We start from the raw sequence: 12,856 nt of genomic DNA, 5'->3' as shown, positions 1-12,856 counted from the left end.
TAGGGCAACTTCTTTCCTCTTTGTAGCCACACAGTATTCCACGGTGTGGGTGTACCATAATTTTTTTAACCAGCTTCTACAGTATAACTCTTGGGTTGTTTCCAATCTTTTGCCACTAGAACCTGAACCTATCACTTCCCATATGTGTAAGTCCAGCTATAAAATAAATTCCCAGAGGTGCAGTTGCTCTATCAAAAGGAATGTGCATTTGTGATCTTGGTAGATTTTGTCAAACTGTCTATCATAGGTGTGTGACCAATAAGCTTCTACCAGAGTGGTATGAGAGTTTGTTTCCCTACAGCCTTCCTAACAGTGTTTTATTGACTGGTCCCACATGCTGTGGTGGCAAATGACCCGCTTGAGGGCATGAACTCTGGGACAAAACTCTACCTCCAAGGGGATTGTCAGCGCAAGAGAGGCAGTGGCACCTGCTGATTAAGCCTCTGAGTCAACCTGAGCTCCAGTCCTCAGGCATATCAATGGATCTCTCAGCCTCAATTTTCTCATCTGAAAAATGGGGAAATAATATCATCTTCATTGGGGTCATTGTGAGGATTAGATGAGACGATGCATGTAAAAAAGGGCTTCTTGTAGTGCCTGGCATGTGGCTATGGAAGGCTGGCTCTGCACTAACCAGCAGGGTGAGTGGCCAGGACCCTTTTGTCTGCTTCTGGGCTGTGGGTGTCTCAGGCCTTCTTCCCAGTCTCAGGATCTGACACGTCCTTCTTCAGCAACTGTGTGCGCTGCACTCATCCTTCCTCTCTCATGCTCATCAAAGGTATTCAGGAGTCTCCGGTGCCGAACGGTCACTCACTGCCGGGCAGAGATTTCCTCCGGAAGCAGATGCGGGGAGACCTGTTCACGCAGCAGCAGCTGGAGGTGCTGGACCGTGTGTTCGAGAGGCAGCACTACTCGGACATCTTCACCACCACGGAGCCCATCAAACCCGAGCAGGTATGCTCCGTGACTCACTGCCTGCGCACCTCTGCCCAGGCGCAGGCTGGGGTCCTCCCAAGGCGTCAGGCTGCGCCACGCTCTCCTCAGAGGCGTCCTCTCCTTGTTCTCGGCCAGATTGGCTGGTTGCAGTGTCCCACGAGGTCAGGAGCACCTGTTTGGGGGCTCTGGCGACTTCTTGCCCTGGTGCCTCTTTCTCTCCTGTCAGCCAGGAGGGGACATGGCTTGTCTGGCTGCTCTGCCATTGCTGAATGGTGGCCTTTCCCAGGGCTCTTTGCGCAGGGGGTGTAAAGATCTTTTGGGGCGCTTGAGGTGGTCTTAGGTCATTATCCTGCCAGGGTGAAGGTGGACATACGCAAGCACCCTGTGGCTGTAGCTGTGTTCCGATGAGCCTGGTGTGCACCCCACTGCCAGCCCTCTCGTCAGCGTTGCCCCTGTCATGCTTTTAGAGACTGGGTCCAAGAGTCTGGAAATGAAGAAGTGTCTCACTGGACAAACACCCAGCTGAGTCATTTGCAAGAGAAGGAAGGAAGCAGGAGGAGGACCCCTTGCTGAGCCGCCCCCTGCTCTGCTCTGGAGAGAGAAGCAGTCACTGCCTACGGTCACAGAGATGGGACCAGAAAGGGTCTGCCCAGGGAGATGCTTTTGGGGCCTGGAAAAGGTCCAGATTCAATTCAGGAGACTAGCTCTTGATGCCCAGGCTGTGCCAGGCCCTGGGCTGGTTTTCTTGCTGGCACGATCAGTTCAGACATGGTTCCTGCCTGCCAAGGGCATCTGGGGGTGAGTCAGAGAGACCTATGAGCAATGACTTCCCAGAACTTTTCTATCTGGTACTGGTGGTGAGGACTGGCTGTGCTGAGCTTCTTCTACATGCTAATTAGATGATGCTTCTGAAATTTTCTGAAAGAGCCATTTAAAACCACACATCCTGTGTGCACAAGCTTCTGTGGAGAGGAAAGGTGCCAGAGGGGACCTTCAGTGGTGAGGAGTGTGCAAAGCCTCGGGGCCACTATCCTGTGGCAGTCTGGCCACTTCTCAGCATTTCCTATGAGGGCTTTCACAGACCATCACTTTGTTTTCAGATGGGGAAACCAAAGCCCAGAGAGGGAAAGAGACTTGCCTAAGGCCACACAGCAAGTAGCATGGCCACACAGCAAGTAGCATATTCACTTAATAAACATTGACGAGTGTCTACTGTGTGCACGGCACAGTGCCATATACTAGAGGTACATTCATGAACAAGACAGACCCAGGCCTGCCCTCAGGGAGTCTACAGATGTTTGGAAGAATCACAATAAATAAGAATAACCCAAAGGGTTGTGGATTACAGACGTGCTAGGTGCTGAAGAGGGGATGTCTGAGATTCTCCAAAAGCATAAGGCAGAAACTGCCAGCTTGAAGGGGAAATGCATTTATGCGGAGCCCTGAAGGGGTCTGAATCAGAAGGGACATAGGTGTAGGAAATGTGCCTGGCAGAAGGAAGAGCAAGTGCAAAGGCCCTGAGGTAAGAGGGCGAGTGGCAGGACTGAGAACAGAAAGAGAGGCAGTGGCTGTGCTTCAGGAGCAGGCTGCCAAAAGGGGTGGGAGGGGAGATGGAGAGATGGGTCTGGTCACGTAGACTGTGGTCAGGAATTTGGTCTTTCTCCTCCAAGTGGAGTGAAGTCTTCTCCTTTCCCCCTGGGAATGACATAGTTGTGACAGTCCTGATCCCACACACTCTAGGGTCGGGGCTTTAGGGAGAAGAGTCTGTTTCCATCACAGATAGCCTCTCCCACTGCTCAGAGCCCTTCTGATATATGGCCAAAGCCACATTTCCTCTGACACAAGAGGAGAATGAAAAGGAATCAGTCAGGAAAATTTCCTTAGATGAGGCCAACCTGTCCCTCCAGAATCTGGGAGAAAATTTATCTTCTAGCCGTTGATAAGATCACATAGTTTAGCACTTGCAAGTTTTCACCCTCCATCTTTAAGAGGTCTAGAGAGGGGACAGGGTTTGTGTGAGGTCATCAGTGAGTGAGTGGTAGAGAGCGAGGGCCCAGGCACAAAGCTTCTAGCATTTCTAATAAGCCCTTATTTACTCAGTGAAGGCATTCAGCACTGATGACTATGTTTCTCTTTGTGTTTCACATGATCCTTGCAGAAACTCAGACTTCGAATCATAGTTCATTTAGTTTAGAATGTCCAGAAAGAGTGCAGAGTCTACAGGGCTTCATAACTGGGAGGAGTCCACTCATGTGTCCATTCACTCACTTGCTCAGATACTTATATGCTCATTTAGCCAACATATTTCTTGCATGCTGGCTGTGAGCATAGCACAGTGTCAGGCACCCAGGGGAGGGAGGGATGAACCAGGCACCAGCTCCCAGGCGCCATACGATGGATTCAGACTCTGCAAGGCAAGGGAGAAGGTGCTGTAGCCCTGATGAATGGAGACGCTGCCTCAGCTAGGAGCATCAGAGGGGATGTCACGGAGGAGGTGATGTTGGGGGACAGGTCGATAAGCCCAGGTGGAGATGGGGCCTGATGGAAAGGAGACCTGAATTACAAACTCTGTGAGGGCTCCGTTTTTAGCAGTCTCGCTGTGCAGTGTCCTTCAGAATGACGCGGACACGGCTGCAGGCCTGTCTCCGACTGTGTGGGCTGAGGCGGGGCCTGCAGGCGAACCTTGTGGTGGGGTAATGACTGACTCAGGGCTTTCTGGTTAATCTGCTTCACCTCCCTGTAATGTGCAATAATGAGGAGAGATGGAAGGTGAGGCTGCGGGGCTGCCGGGCACACACACAGGCACTGGACTATGAATGACATACCCTCACTTCTGATTCCCAATCACTTTGGACAAATGATGGTCTGAGCAAGGACCTGCAGGCTGGGAAGGCAGGTATGTCAAGGGTACAGGTTCCTTGAGCCGCCTCATGCTTGCTTTCGCCATGCCTTGTGAGCCCCAGAGTGGGCATGATGGTGGCGCCGGGAAGGGGGCCTGGAGCTCTGGCTACTGAAGTTGGCTCCTTTAGTTGTGAGCGGATCTGTGACTCCAGGGACTAGTGGCCTAGGTGAGAGCCTTGCTGTCAGTTTCATGGAGCAGCCTGGTGGAGAAGAAAGAGCATTTGCTGACCTTGGAGTTGGGGGAGTTTGACTTGAGTCTTGGCTCTGCCCTGCTGAGCAAGTTGCTTTTTCTCTGGAACTCAGTTTCCATATTTGCAGCAGTGGTAATTGTGATTTTGACAACCAAAGTAGCTGCAATAACAATAACAACAGCAATCTTCCTCACCTACGCACGATATTGTACAGTTTTCAAAGACCTTTCACATCCATTCTCTCACTGGTCTCTCAATGTAAATGCCTGGTAAAGCAGGCTGGGCGAGATCCGTGAGCCCCATTTTACAGATTGGAACATTCTTTTCAGACCGTTATCCCATGTTCAGGCCCAGGGGGCTTCTGGGACTTGTCAAGGCCACAGAGCTAGAATTTGACCTCAGGATCTTCTGTTTTCTTATTGTACAAGACATCCTGTCTCTTGCCTTCATGTCCCCGAAAGATTCGAGAAGCCAGTTTTCTGACTGGCTGATTTTTAGAATCGGCCTTTTGCAGCCAGAGTCTGCCTGTTACTCCAGGACCCTGAGAGACTTGCCATAGGCTCAGGTGGTCAAATCCTCCTAAGTCGCCCACCCAAATGCCCAAGGGAAGAACCTTCTTCACGGCCAGGCTGGGGTCCTGTCATGAGCTCAGGGCCCACCCTCACCTTGCTGCTTTCCCCGCCAAGATCTAAGCAGGGGTGGGGGGTGGGTGGGCCCAGGCTTCTCACTTTTACAGGGAATCTTACTAAACCCTTGGCCCTGGGTGGAAGGGGTTAATGTGCACACACTCCTGGGACAATGAAACACTTCCTTTTCAAAATGGTTATCGAAAAAGCAATTCTGTTTTTCTTACATGTGGAGTGAGTAAAAATCACCCTGGAGGAGAAGAGGGGGGAAAAAGTAGCTGCTGGTGGCGTGTGTGCGCACGCGCAGGCGCGTTTCTGTTCGGAACAGTGAAACCTGTTTCAGTAAAAGTCGAGTTGACGCTGTCGCGGGCGCTGTGCTCCTGGCGGGAGCTGGTCCCTCCTCTGGCCTCTGCAGGAAGGCTGCCACCGAGCACAGCCTGCCGTATTTACTCTCAGCAGACTATTAACCAACACCAGGCTATTAATCTGGCTTTTGAGCCTTCACTAAAGCCCATAAAAGCTCACAGTTGTCAAATGGAGTTCATTTTAATTTCCTTTCAATCACAGTAAATTATTCAGGTGATAAATCAGCTGGAGCAGCCTCCTGGCTGTAATAGAAACCCTAATTCCTGGCTAATTATCCAGCCCATTGCTGCCAACAGATCAATACGGGCACAAAATGGAACGGGCCCAGGGCCCTCCCTCCCATTGGGCCAGAGACAGAAAGACAGCTGGGGAAGGGGGACATGCTGCTGACCTCCTGGGAAGTTCAAAGGTCACAGGGGGTTAAATCGGGAGATGGCCTGTCCCTTGTCTAACAGAGAAAGCCACCAGAAATGCCTCCTGCTCTCATTTGCTGCTTTGCCCTCTGAACGGTGGCATTTCTCCAGGCTGGTAGGTCTGGGGCCGAGCACTGCCTATTCCTGTGGGCTTCCTAGTCCTGGGAAGGGGCTGGTTTGTGTTTTTGAACATGATGAGTTTGGCCATTGGGGATGGCCTTGAACACCTACCTACCTACCTGAGTCAGAAAAAGGACTGGGACTGTGGAGAAAAAGGAGGTGCCGGATATGCTTGTTTTTTTTCTTTAGGGAGTTCATGTTCCTGTGCAGTGGGTCTGTGCCCACCAGGAGAGGAGGCAGTGAGGAGACAGGTGTGCAGGCTGAGAAAGGGGGAAGGCTTACTGGAGGAGGTGTCATTAGTGCTGTGCCTTGAGAGATGGGTAGAATCCAGAGCTGTGGAGACTGTAGAGTTGGCTGGAGAAGGCATTCTAGGCAGAAGGAACAGCGTAGGCCAAGTTATGAAGAAATGCAGGTGTGCAGGGAACTGCAAGCTGGTCCAGGAGGTTAGAATGCAGGGTGAGTGAAAGGAAGTCAGGGACTGGGGGCTGCAGAAGCAGGAGGCGACTTAAATCCCAGAGGGATGGAATGCGCTGGTGAGGAGGTTCGGCTTTGCTCTGGGAACAGTGTGCCCCAAAGAGCCCTGAGTCTCCGGTCTGGACTAGTCTGCTCACCAGGAAGCAACCTTCACTGGGGCCTCCCGCCTCTGTCCTGTCTCTGCTGCTACTGTTGGATCTCTGTTCCCCACATAAGAGCCCCTCATGGTTTCCTACCACCCATGACCCAACCTCAGCCCTTTATCCCCACCATGACCCTTCACCCCTGTGTCCCATGAGATACTCTGACTGGCCAGGCTTGACCCCTCACTGCCCATATGGGCTGGGCTTCTCCTCTGTCTGAGGGAGCCACAGACTATGAGCTGGCATGTGTGTGCGTGTGTGCGTGTGCATGCATGAGCAGGGGAACACCAGCAATGGCTCTGAGCAGGCAAGGTGGCAGACACTACGGTTATTATTACTTTCTCAGTGGTGGTGTTCTCACACCATCCTCCTGCTCAGGGTTTCCCTGCATGGAACATTCTTTCAGTCTATTTCTAAATCTACCCTGTCTAGGTCCAGCAGGACTCGTGCCCGCCCTGGGAGGCCCTTCCTGAGCCACACCAGCCCGTACTGACTTGCCTTTTATTGGAGCTCATAAATGCATCAGGTTCTCACATTCCCGTAGTAATTGTAGTGACTGTGTATTCTTTGCTTAGCATGTGCCTGCTGTGTTCTAAGGAGAACTCTTCTTGCCCCTTGCAAGGAGAAACCTCTGCAAGAATTTAAACCAGAGATTATCAGGATTCAGTCCAATACAGATTAGAAGATTATTCTGGCTGCTGTGGGGAGAGTTGGAGGGTTGGGGACTAGGAGACTGTTGCCAAGGTACAGATGATGTCACTGTCCCCTGGATGTCACTGTGCCCCTGGAGATGGTTGCCTTCCCTGTCTGGGGATGACCATCTCTGCAGCCTGTGCCACTGACCAGGAATTGTGGCCACTGCTTCTCTCCTCTGCTCTCCTTCGTCTTCCCCCAGGTCCCCCAATTCTCTAGCCAGGTTCCCAGGATTACTAGAGTTGAGCTCAGATTTGATTCTGAGCTTTCTGGTGGTCAAAGCGAAATGGGAAACACAGGGAGTTGTGTGCTTCTCATTGTCCACCAGGAGAAAATAAGCCAGTTCCCCAAAGGAAGCCATGTTTTCCTGACACGTAAGTGGAAAGGAAATAGTCATATGGGGTTCCAGTGGGGGCCTCCGTGGAGGCAGTGGGCACAGTCTTCCACACACTCATAGAGATGCTGCAGCAGGTTTTATAGGGTTCTGCCCTAGGGGTAAATGTAATGACCACATGCTAATAGGTGCATTTCTGCAGGGGCAGGGCTGCTGTGAACACACAGTTCAAGAATGCGGCCTTTCTAGTAGCCCAGCTTAAACTAAGGAACATCCCAGACACTCTGGGTTAGCCATTCCGAGATTTGATGCTCCAGGAAGGTGTGCTACTACTTAGGGGCTTTGTGACCTCCTGCCACCCAAGGTACCTGTGGGAAAATTCACACACACACACCCCCGTTGGAGAAGCTTCTATCTATAGGAATGTACCTCAACATCAACCCTGTTCCATCAACACAACTCTTGATGAGAAGGAGAATTTAGTGGTTTGCATTTGACGTCTCTCATGAGGGCTTGGTGTGTAGGAAATTGGTGGGTATTGAAGGAAGGAAGAGTCATATGTTTTAGAGATTAAAGAAGCAGATGGCTCACCCACCCAGTTACAGATGGAGAAAACGGAACTGAGAGAGGTCATGGCTGAGTCTTCCTTTTAGTTGCCACGTGGAAGCCTGATAAACCAGAGGACTTCTGACCCCAAGGCACAGTGACGCTGCCCAGGGGTAAACAGCCCAGTGAATGTCCTGGGCTCTGACCAGTCAGATGAGTGACTTCTCCCATGGAAGGAGCCACAAGAGGGTAGTAGTGGCAGGGAGAAGGGTAGGAGTTCTGAGCTGAGCTGAGGTGCTCATGCAGCATTTAACTTGGATGTCATCTTGCCTTCGGAATGGGATAATGACAAGGCTTCTGCTGGAATTCTTGCTCCTTGGATCTCGAGAGGAACTGGGTGTCTCCAGACTACCCACGCTCTCCCTTATTCTTCTACCGTCATCATCTCAAAGTGACCCGAGGGTGAAAATTACATGGGCTCTGTGGGGTCTCAGCCTCTTCACTTGCTCTGCTCACCAGAGTCTTATCTGGGGATGCCTATTTCTTCCTAAAGAGCTTTTAAAATATTTTCTAAACAGCTGAGTATTCTGAGTACTTTTGTCTTCCTGTGGATCAAAGGGAAGGGTGTCTACCCCGCAAAAAATCACTGTGCCGGAATTGCAAGACTGGGGAATATTTGAGGGGACACTGAGCAAGTTATCATAGTGTAAAAGCATGGGATGGACCCCTGGGCCTTTGGGTTGGCCCTTGGGATAGCTATTTTTCTCCGGGTCATGGTTTCTGCTTTTGGGGTGGGGGGATTAGACTGGGTCAGTCTTGAGATCCATTCCAGCTCAAACATTCTGTAAGAGATAAAACAAATTGGAACTCCATCTCTTGTTTTTATTTTGATTTGTTTACAGTTTTTCCTCCTGTCTGTTCCACTCTTTTAAATGACAGGCAAATTCTGTGTATGTGGGATTTAAAGATTACAAGTGAATTGTCAAAGAGCTGTCTGTGCCTTGCTGGGATGTTCTTTTATTCATTTATTCATTCGTTCATCCAAGAAATTTTTACAGATATGTCATGTCAGTGACATTGACCACCTGTGCTGTGCCATGTGGCATAAAGTAAGAGCAATAGATGCAGCCAAAGGTACTGTGTGAAATTTGACTTTTGAGCAGAGCTATTTCCCCCTAAACAAGGATAACCAATTTTTGCAATAAACAAAAGACAAAAGAACAGGTAATTTCAGTCCTACAGCTTGTTTGTTCTGAAAGTGCACTGGAAGTTTGGCTTAAGAACGTCGGCTATTCACAAAGCTCTTTTAAAATCCCAAATCTTTATTATATTGTAAATTACCAAAAGAAAGAACATGGATTTCAGGTTTTGATAACAAGATTTGAACTATTGCAGACTTCCCTCCCATCTCGAACAATAGAATACTGGATCAAAGGTATCAATACATTATTTTTGATATATATTTGAAGTTTAAATAAAGAGAGGGAAGTCCTCAGAAGCTAGAAATTAAGAAGGAGCCCAGAGTCAGAATTTTAAGTGTGTGAACCATTGTATCCAGGGTACTGGCCCTGGATATAGTTCCTAGTGAATAGGGCTTGAGGTTTGATGCTGGTATTGAGACAAAAGATACGGCCTTAGACTTATGTGATATGGGAGTTAGAACATGAACTTCTGCAAAAAGCATGAAACTGGCAAAGGACTAAACTTTCCATGGAATGAGTGCTAGGCAAATTTTACCTACAGGCTGAGGAAAGCAGTAAGGAAGCTTTATTTTGCATAGGACTCAGAATGAAATAAAAGTTTCCCATGGGAAGCTGAAATCCCAAGCTTGTGCCATATACAGGCATTTCTCACTTTATATCATTCACACAAAAAAACAAGAAGAGAAATTAATATAAAAATTAGGCTCCTATCAGTGAAATTATTGGGGTGCCTAGCAGAAGCCCATGAAAAACTCTCATCTGGCTCCTTCTACAATCTAGTACGTACAACGTGCCTAGAGAGTAAATAACTCCTGGAGGTGAGCTTACAACTAAAAAATTACAAACCACACAGGGAAATGAGGGCAAGTCAGGAGACATAACCAGGAAAATTAGTACTCCAAGAACCTAAACTAGCAATCTGAAAGAGACTATCAAATGACTAAAGACTTGAAAAAAGGACTAGAAATGTTGCAAAAGAATTAAACATCATGAAAAAAATAAGAGAATAATCAGATTAGAATAAAACATAAAATTTCTAGAAATAAAGGTTTTAGTCATCCAAATTAAAAATTCAATTTATTTTTTTAAATACCAGGTAAGACACAGCTGAATAGAAAATCAGTGATTTGAGAGACAGAACTGAGGAAATTGCCAGGAATGCAGCACAGATATCTAGAGCTGGGAAATATGAAAGAGAGGTTAAGAGATAAAACAAAATTTCATGAGAAGGTCCAACATACATTTCATAGTTGCTCTGGGAAAATAAATAGATGAAATAGAGGTGAAGCAATATTTGAAGAAATGATAGCTAAGGAATTTGTAGAACATAATTGTTATAAGACATGTACCATTACATTAAACAAGCATTCTAAATCCCAAGCAAGTTAAATAAAAATAAATGCATGTCTAGGCAAAACTGCAGTGAAATTGAACATCAGAGACAAAGAAAATTATAAAAGCAATCAGAGAGAAATTATAACTTTTAGATTAACAGGGCACTTTTTAAAGCATCAACAGAAGTTAGAAGACAATAAAAAATATCTTCACATGTTAAGAGATAACAACAGTTAACCTATACTCAGGTAAATGATCATGTAATAGTGAAGTAAAATAAAGACATTTTCAGACAAAAATGGAGAAAGCTTGCTACTCACAGATTTGTGCTGAGCAGCTAAATAATGCACTCCAGTAAGAAGCCTGAGAGACTGCCAGCTTCAGTTCTGACATATAAAGAGGTTGGACGTTGTCACTCACATATTTACAAGAGGAAATAAAGCCGAGCAAACTGAAAACCAGTAACTTTTCTTGACCCTTCAGGGAAGTGAGTTTGTAGGACAAACAACTACTGCAAAATCTGGAGAGATAGGAGAGGAAAGGGAGTAGCAGCTGAGATCTGTCAGATGATATAAAACCTCATACTAAAGGCCTATTTACCTTAGTTCCTTTATCCAATACATCACGTCCAGCTTCCAACAAAAAGTTAGAACAGAAAAACACAGTCTAAAAAGACAAAGTAAGCATCAGAACCAGACTCAGTTTTGACCCGGATTTTAGAATTATTAGACAGGGAATTTAAAATAACTATGATTGATATATTAAGAGTTCTAAAGGAAAAAGTAGGTGGCATGAGAGAACAGATGGGTAATGTAAGCAGAGAGATGGAAACTCTAAGAAAATCAAAAGGAAATGCTAGAAGTAAAAAGCACAGTAACAAATAAATTGCTTTTGATGTATTCACCAGTAGATTGAATATAGTCAAGTAAAGAATCAGTGAGCTTGAAGGTGTGTCAATAGGAAGTTCCCAAACTAAAATGTAAAGAGAAAAAAAGAATTAAAAACAAAACAAAACAAAAACAAAACCACTAGAACAGAATATTCAAGAATTGTGGAATAATTTTAAAAGGAGTAACATACGCATAATTAGAATACCAGAAGAACAAGACAGAATGAAGAAAAAAGATTTGAAATAGTTGAGAACTTTTCAAAATTAATGATAGATACCAAACCACAAATGCAGGAAACCCAGAGAATGTCACAAATGCAGCAAGTCAGAGAATATCAAGATGTTTTGATATCTACACCTGTGCTATTCAAACATCAGAAAACCAAAGACAGAGAAAATCTTGAAAAAAGCCAGAGGGGGAAAATCCACCTTACTTACAGAGGAAGAAGGATAAGATTACAGTGGATTTCATGTCAGAAACCATGCAAACAAGAAGAGAGCGAAGTGAAATTCCTAAAGCATTGAAAGAAAAGTACCAACCTAGAATTCTACATCTTGAGAAATTATTCTCTAAAAGTGAAGGAGAAATAAAAGACTTTCTCTGTCAAACAAAAATGGAGCGAATTCATGACCAGAAGACTTGTCTTGCAAGAAATGTTTAAAAGTATAGTTCTTTAGGGAGAAGAAAAATAATATGTCAGAAACAGATTTACAAAAAGAAAGGAGGGTAATCAGAGAAAGAATAAATGAAAGTAAAATAAATTCTTTGATTTTTCTTATCCTTAACTGATCTAAAAGGTAACCGTTTGTTTAAAGTTATAATAGTAACAATGCATGGGTGATTATAACATATGGGTAAGTGAAATGAATGACAGCAATGTCACAAGGGGCAAGAAGAGGCAGGAGACGTGGTTGTTGCAAGATAGTGGATTCATATCCAAAGCTCTGCCTCTGCCAAGGGAGGCTTAGCCATTGCTTATACCCAGTGTTTGGTCAATTGCACATTGAATTCAGTTGGCTACACTTATCTGGGTTGGGTTCCTGTCAAGCTCATCCTGTTTGCAGCTGGTCTGCAAAAATACTGTGCTACAATTTAATGTTTAGCAAGAATGGCCGAGACCTTGAGACCCTTGTCCTATCTAACCATTTTAGAGGATACAGACAATTCTAGTGTCGGGGTAATGGAATTGGTGATGTCATTTTTTCAGGCAACCAAGAGGGCAGATAACTTTATCCAACTGCTGTAACTTATAGGGGTTCCCCGCAAGAGCTGACTCATCAGGATGAGGGTATGAAAGGAAGATGATGAGAGGCTGTGCTCAGAAGGAACATAGGGATTTGAGGTCTTGGAGGTGGACCAGTTCTAAATGACAGGATAAGGTCCTACCTGTGGCCATCCATGGGGCTGGGGCTGGGGCTGGGGCATGGAGATCAAGACCAATGGAGGCAAAGAAATGTGCTCAGTGAGGTCCGGGGCAAGTGAAGATGACAGTGGGAGATCCCCAGGAAGGGGGCATCTGCCAGAAGGGACTTAGGCAATTACGTACAGAATTCTTAGGAGGAGACGTTGCAACAGGGTGGCATGAGGGAGCAGTGCCTGGAATTGGTGCAGGGAAACAGTGAGTGTCCCGCAAAGTCGCAGGGAGGAGAGGAAGGCATGCTTTTCACTGGAGAGGTCACCAGGAAC

The 12,856-nt window shown here is 46.6% G+C and overlaps 1 protein-coding gene across 2 annotated transcripts in view; it reads left to right on the top strand.

The window, feature by feature from the left end:
* PAX5 (paired box 5) overlaps positions 1-12,856 on the top strand; it is a 144,567-nt gene that overhangs the window by 50,076 nt on the left and 81,635 nt on the right. For both annotated transcript variants that reach the window (XM_087823209.1, XM_087823210.1), the window contains one exon: positions 779-954. In XM_087823209.1, coding sequence (XP_087679335.1) covers positions 779-954 — 176 coding nt within the window. The remainder of the gene's footprint in view (positions 1-778; positions 955-12,856) is intronic.

This window comes from Miniopterus natalensis, chromosome 12 (assembly GCF_054644295.1).
Source record: "Miniopterus natalensis isolate mMinNat1 chromosome 12, mMinNat1.hap1, whole genome shotgun sequence".
Taxonomy (NCBI): Eukaryota; Metazoa; Chordata; class Mammalia; order Chiroptera; family Miniopteridae; genus Miniopterus; species Miniopterus natalensis.
This window is presented reverse-complemented; position numbering and strand designations above follow the sequence as displayed.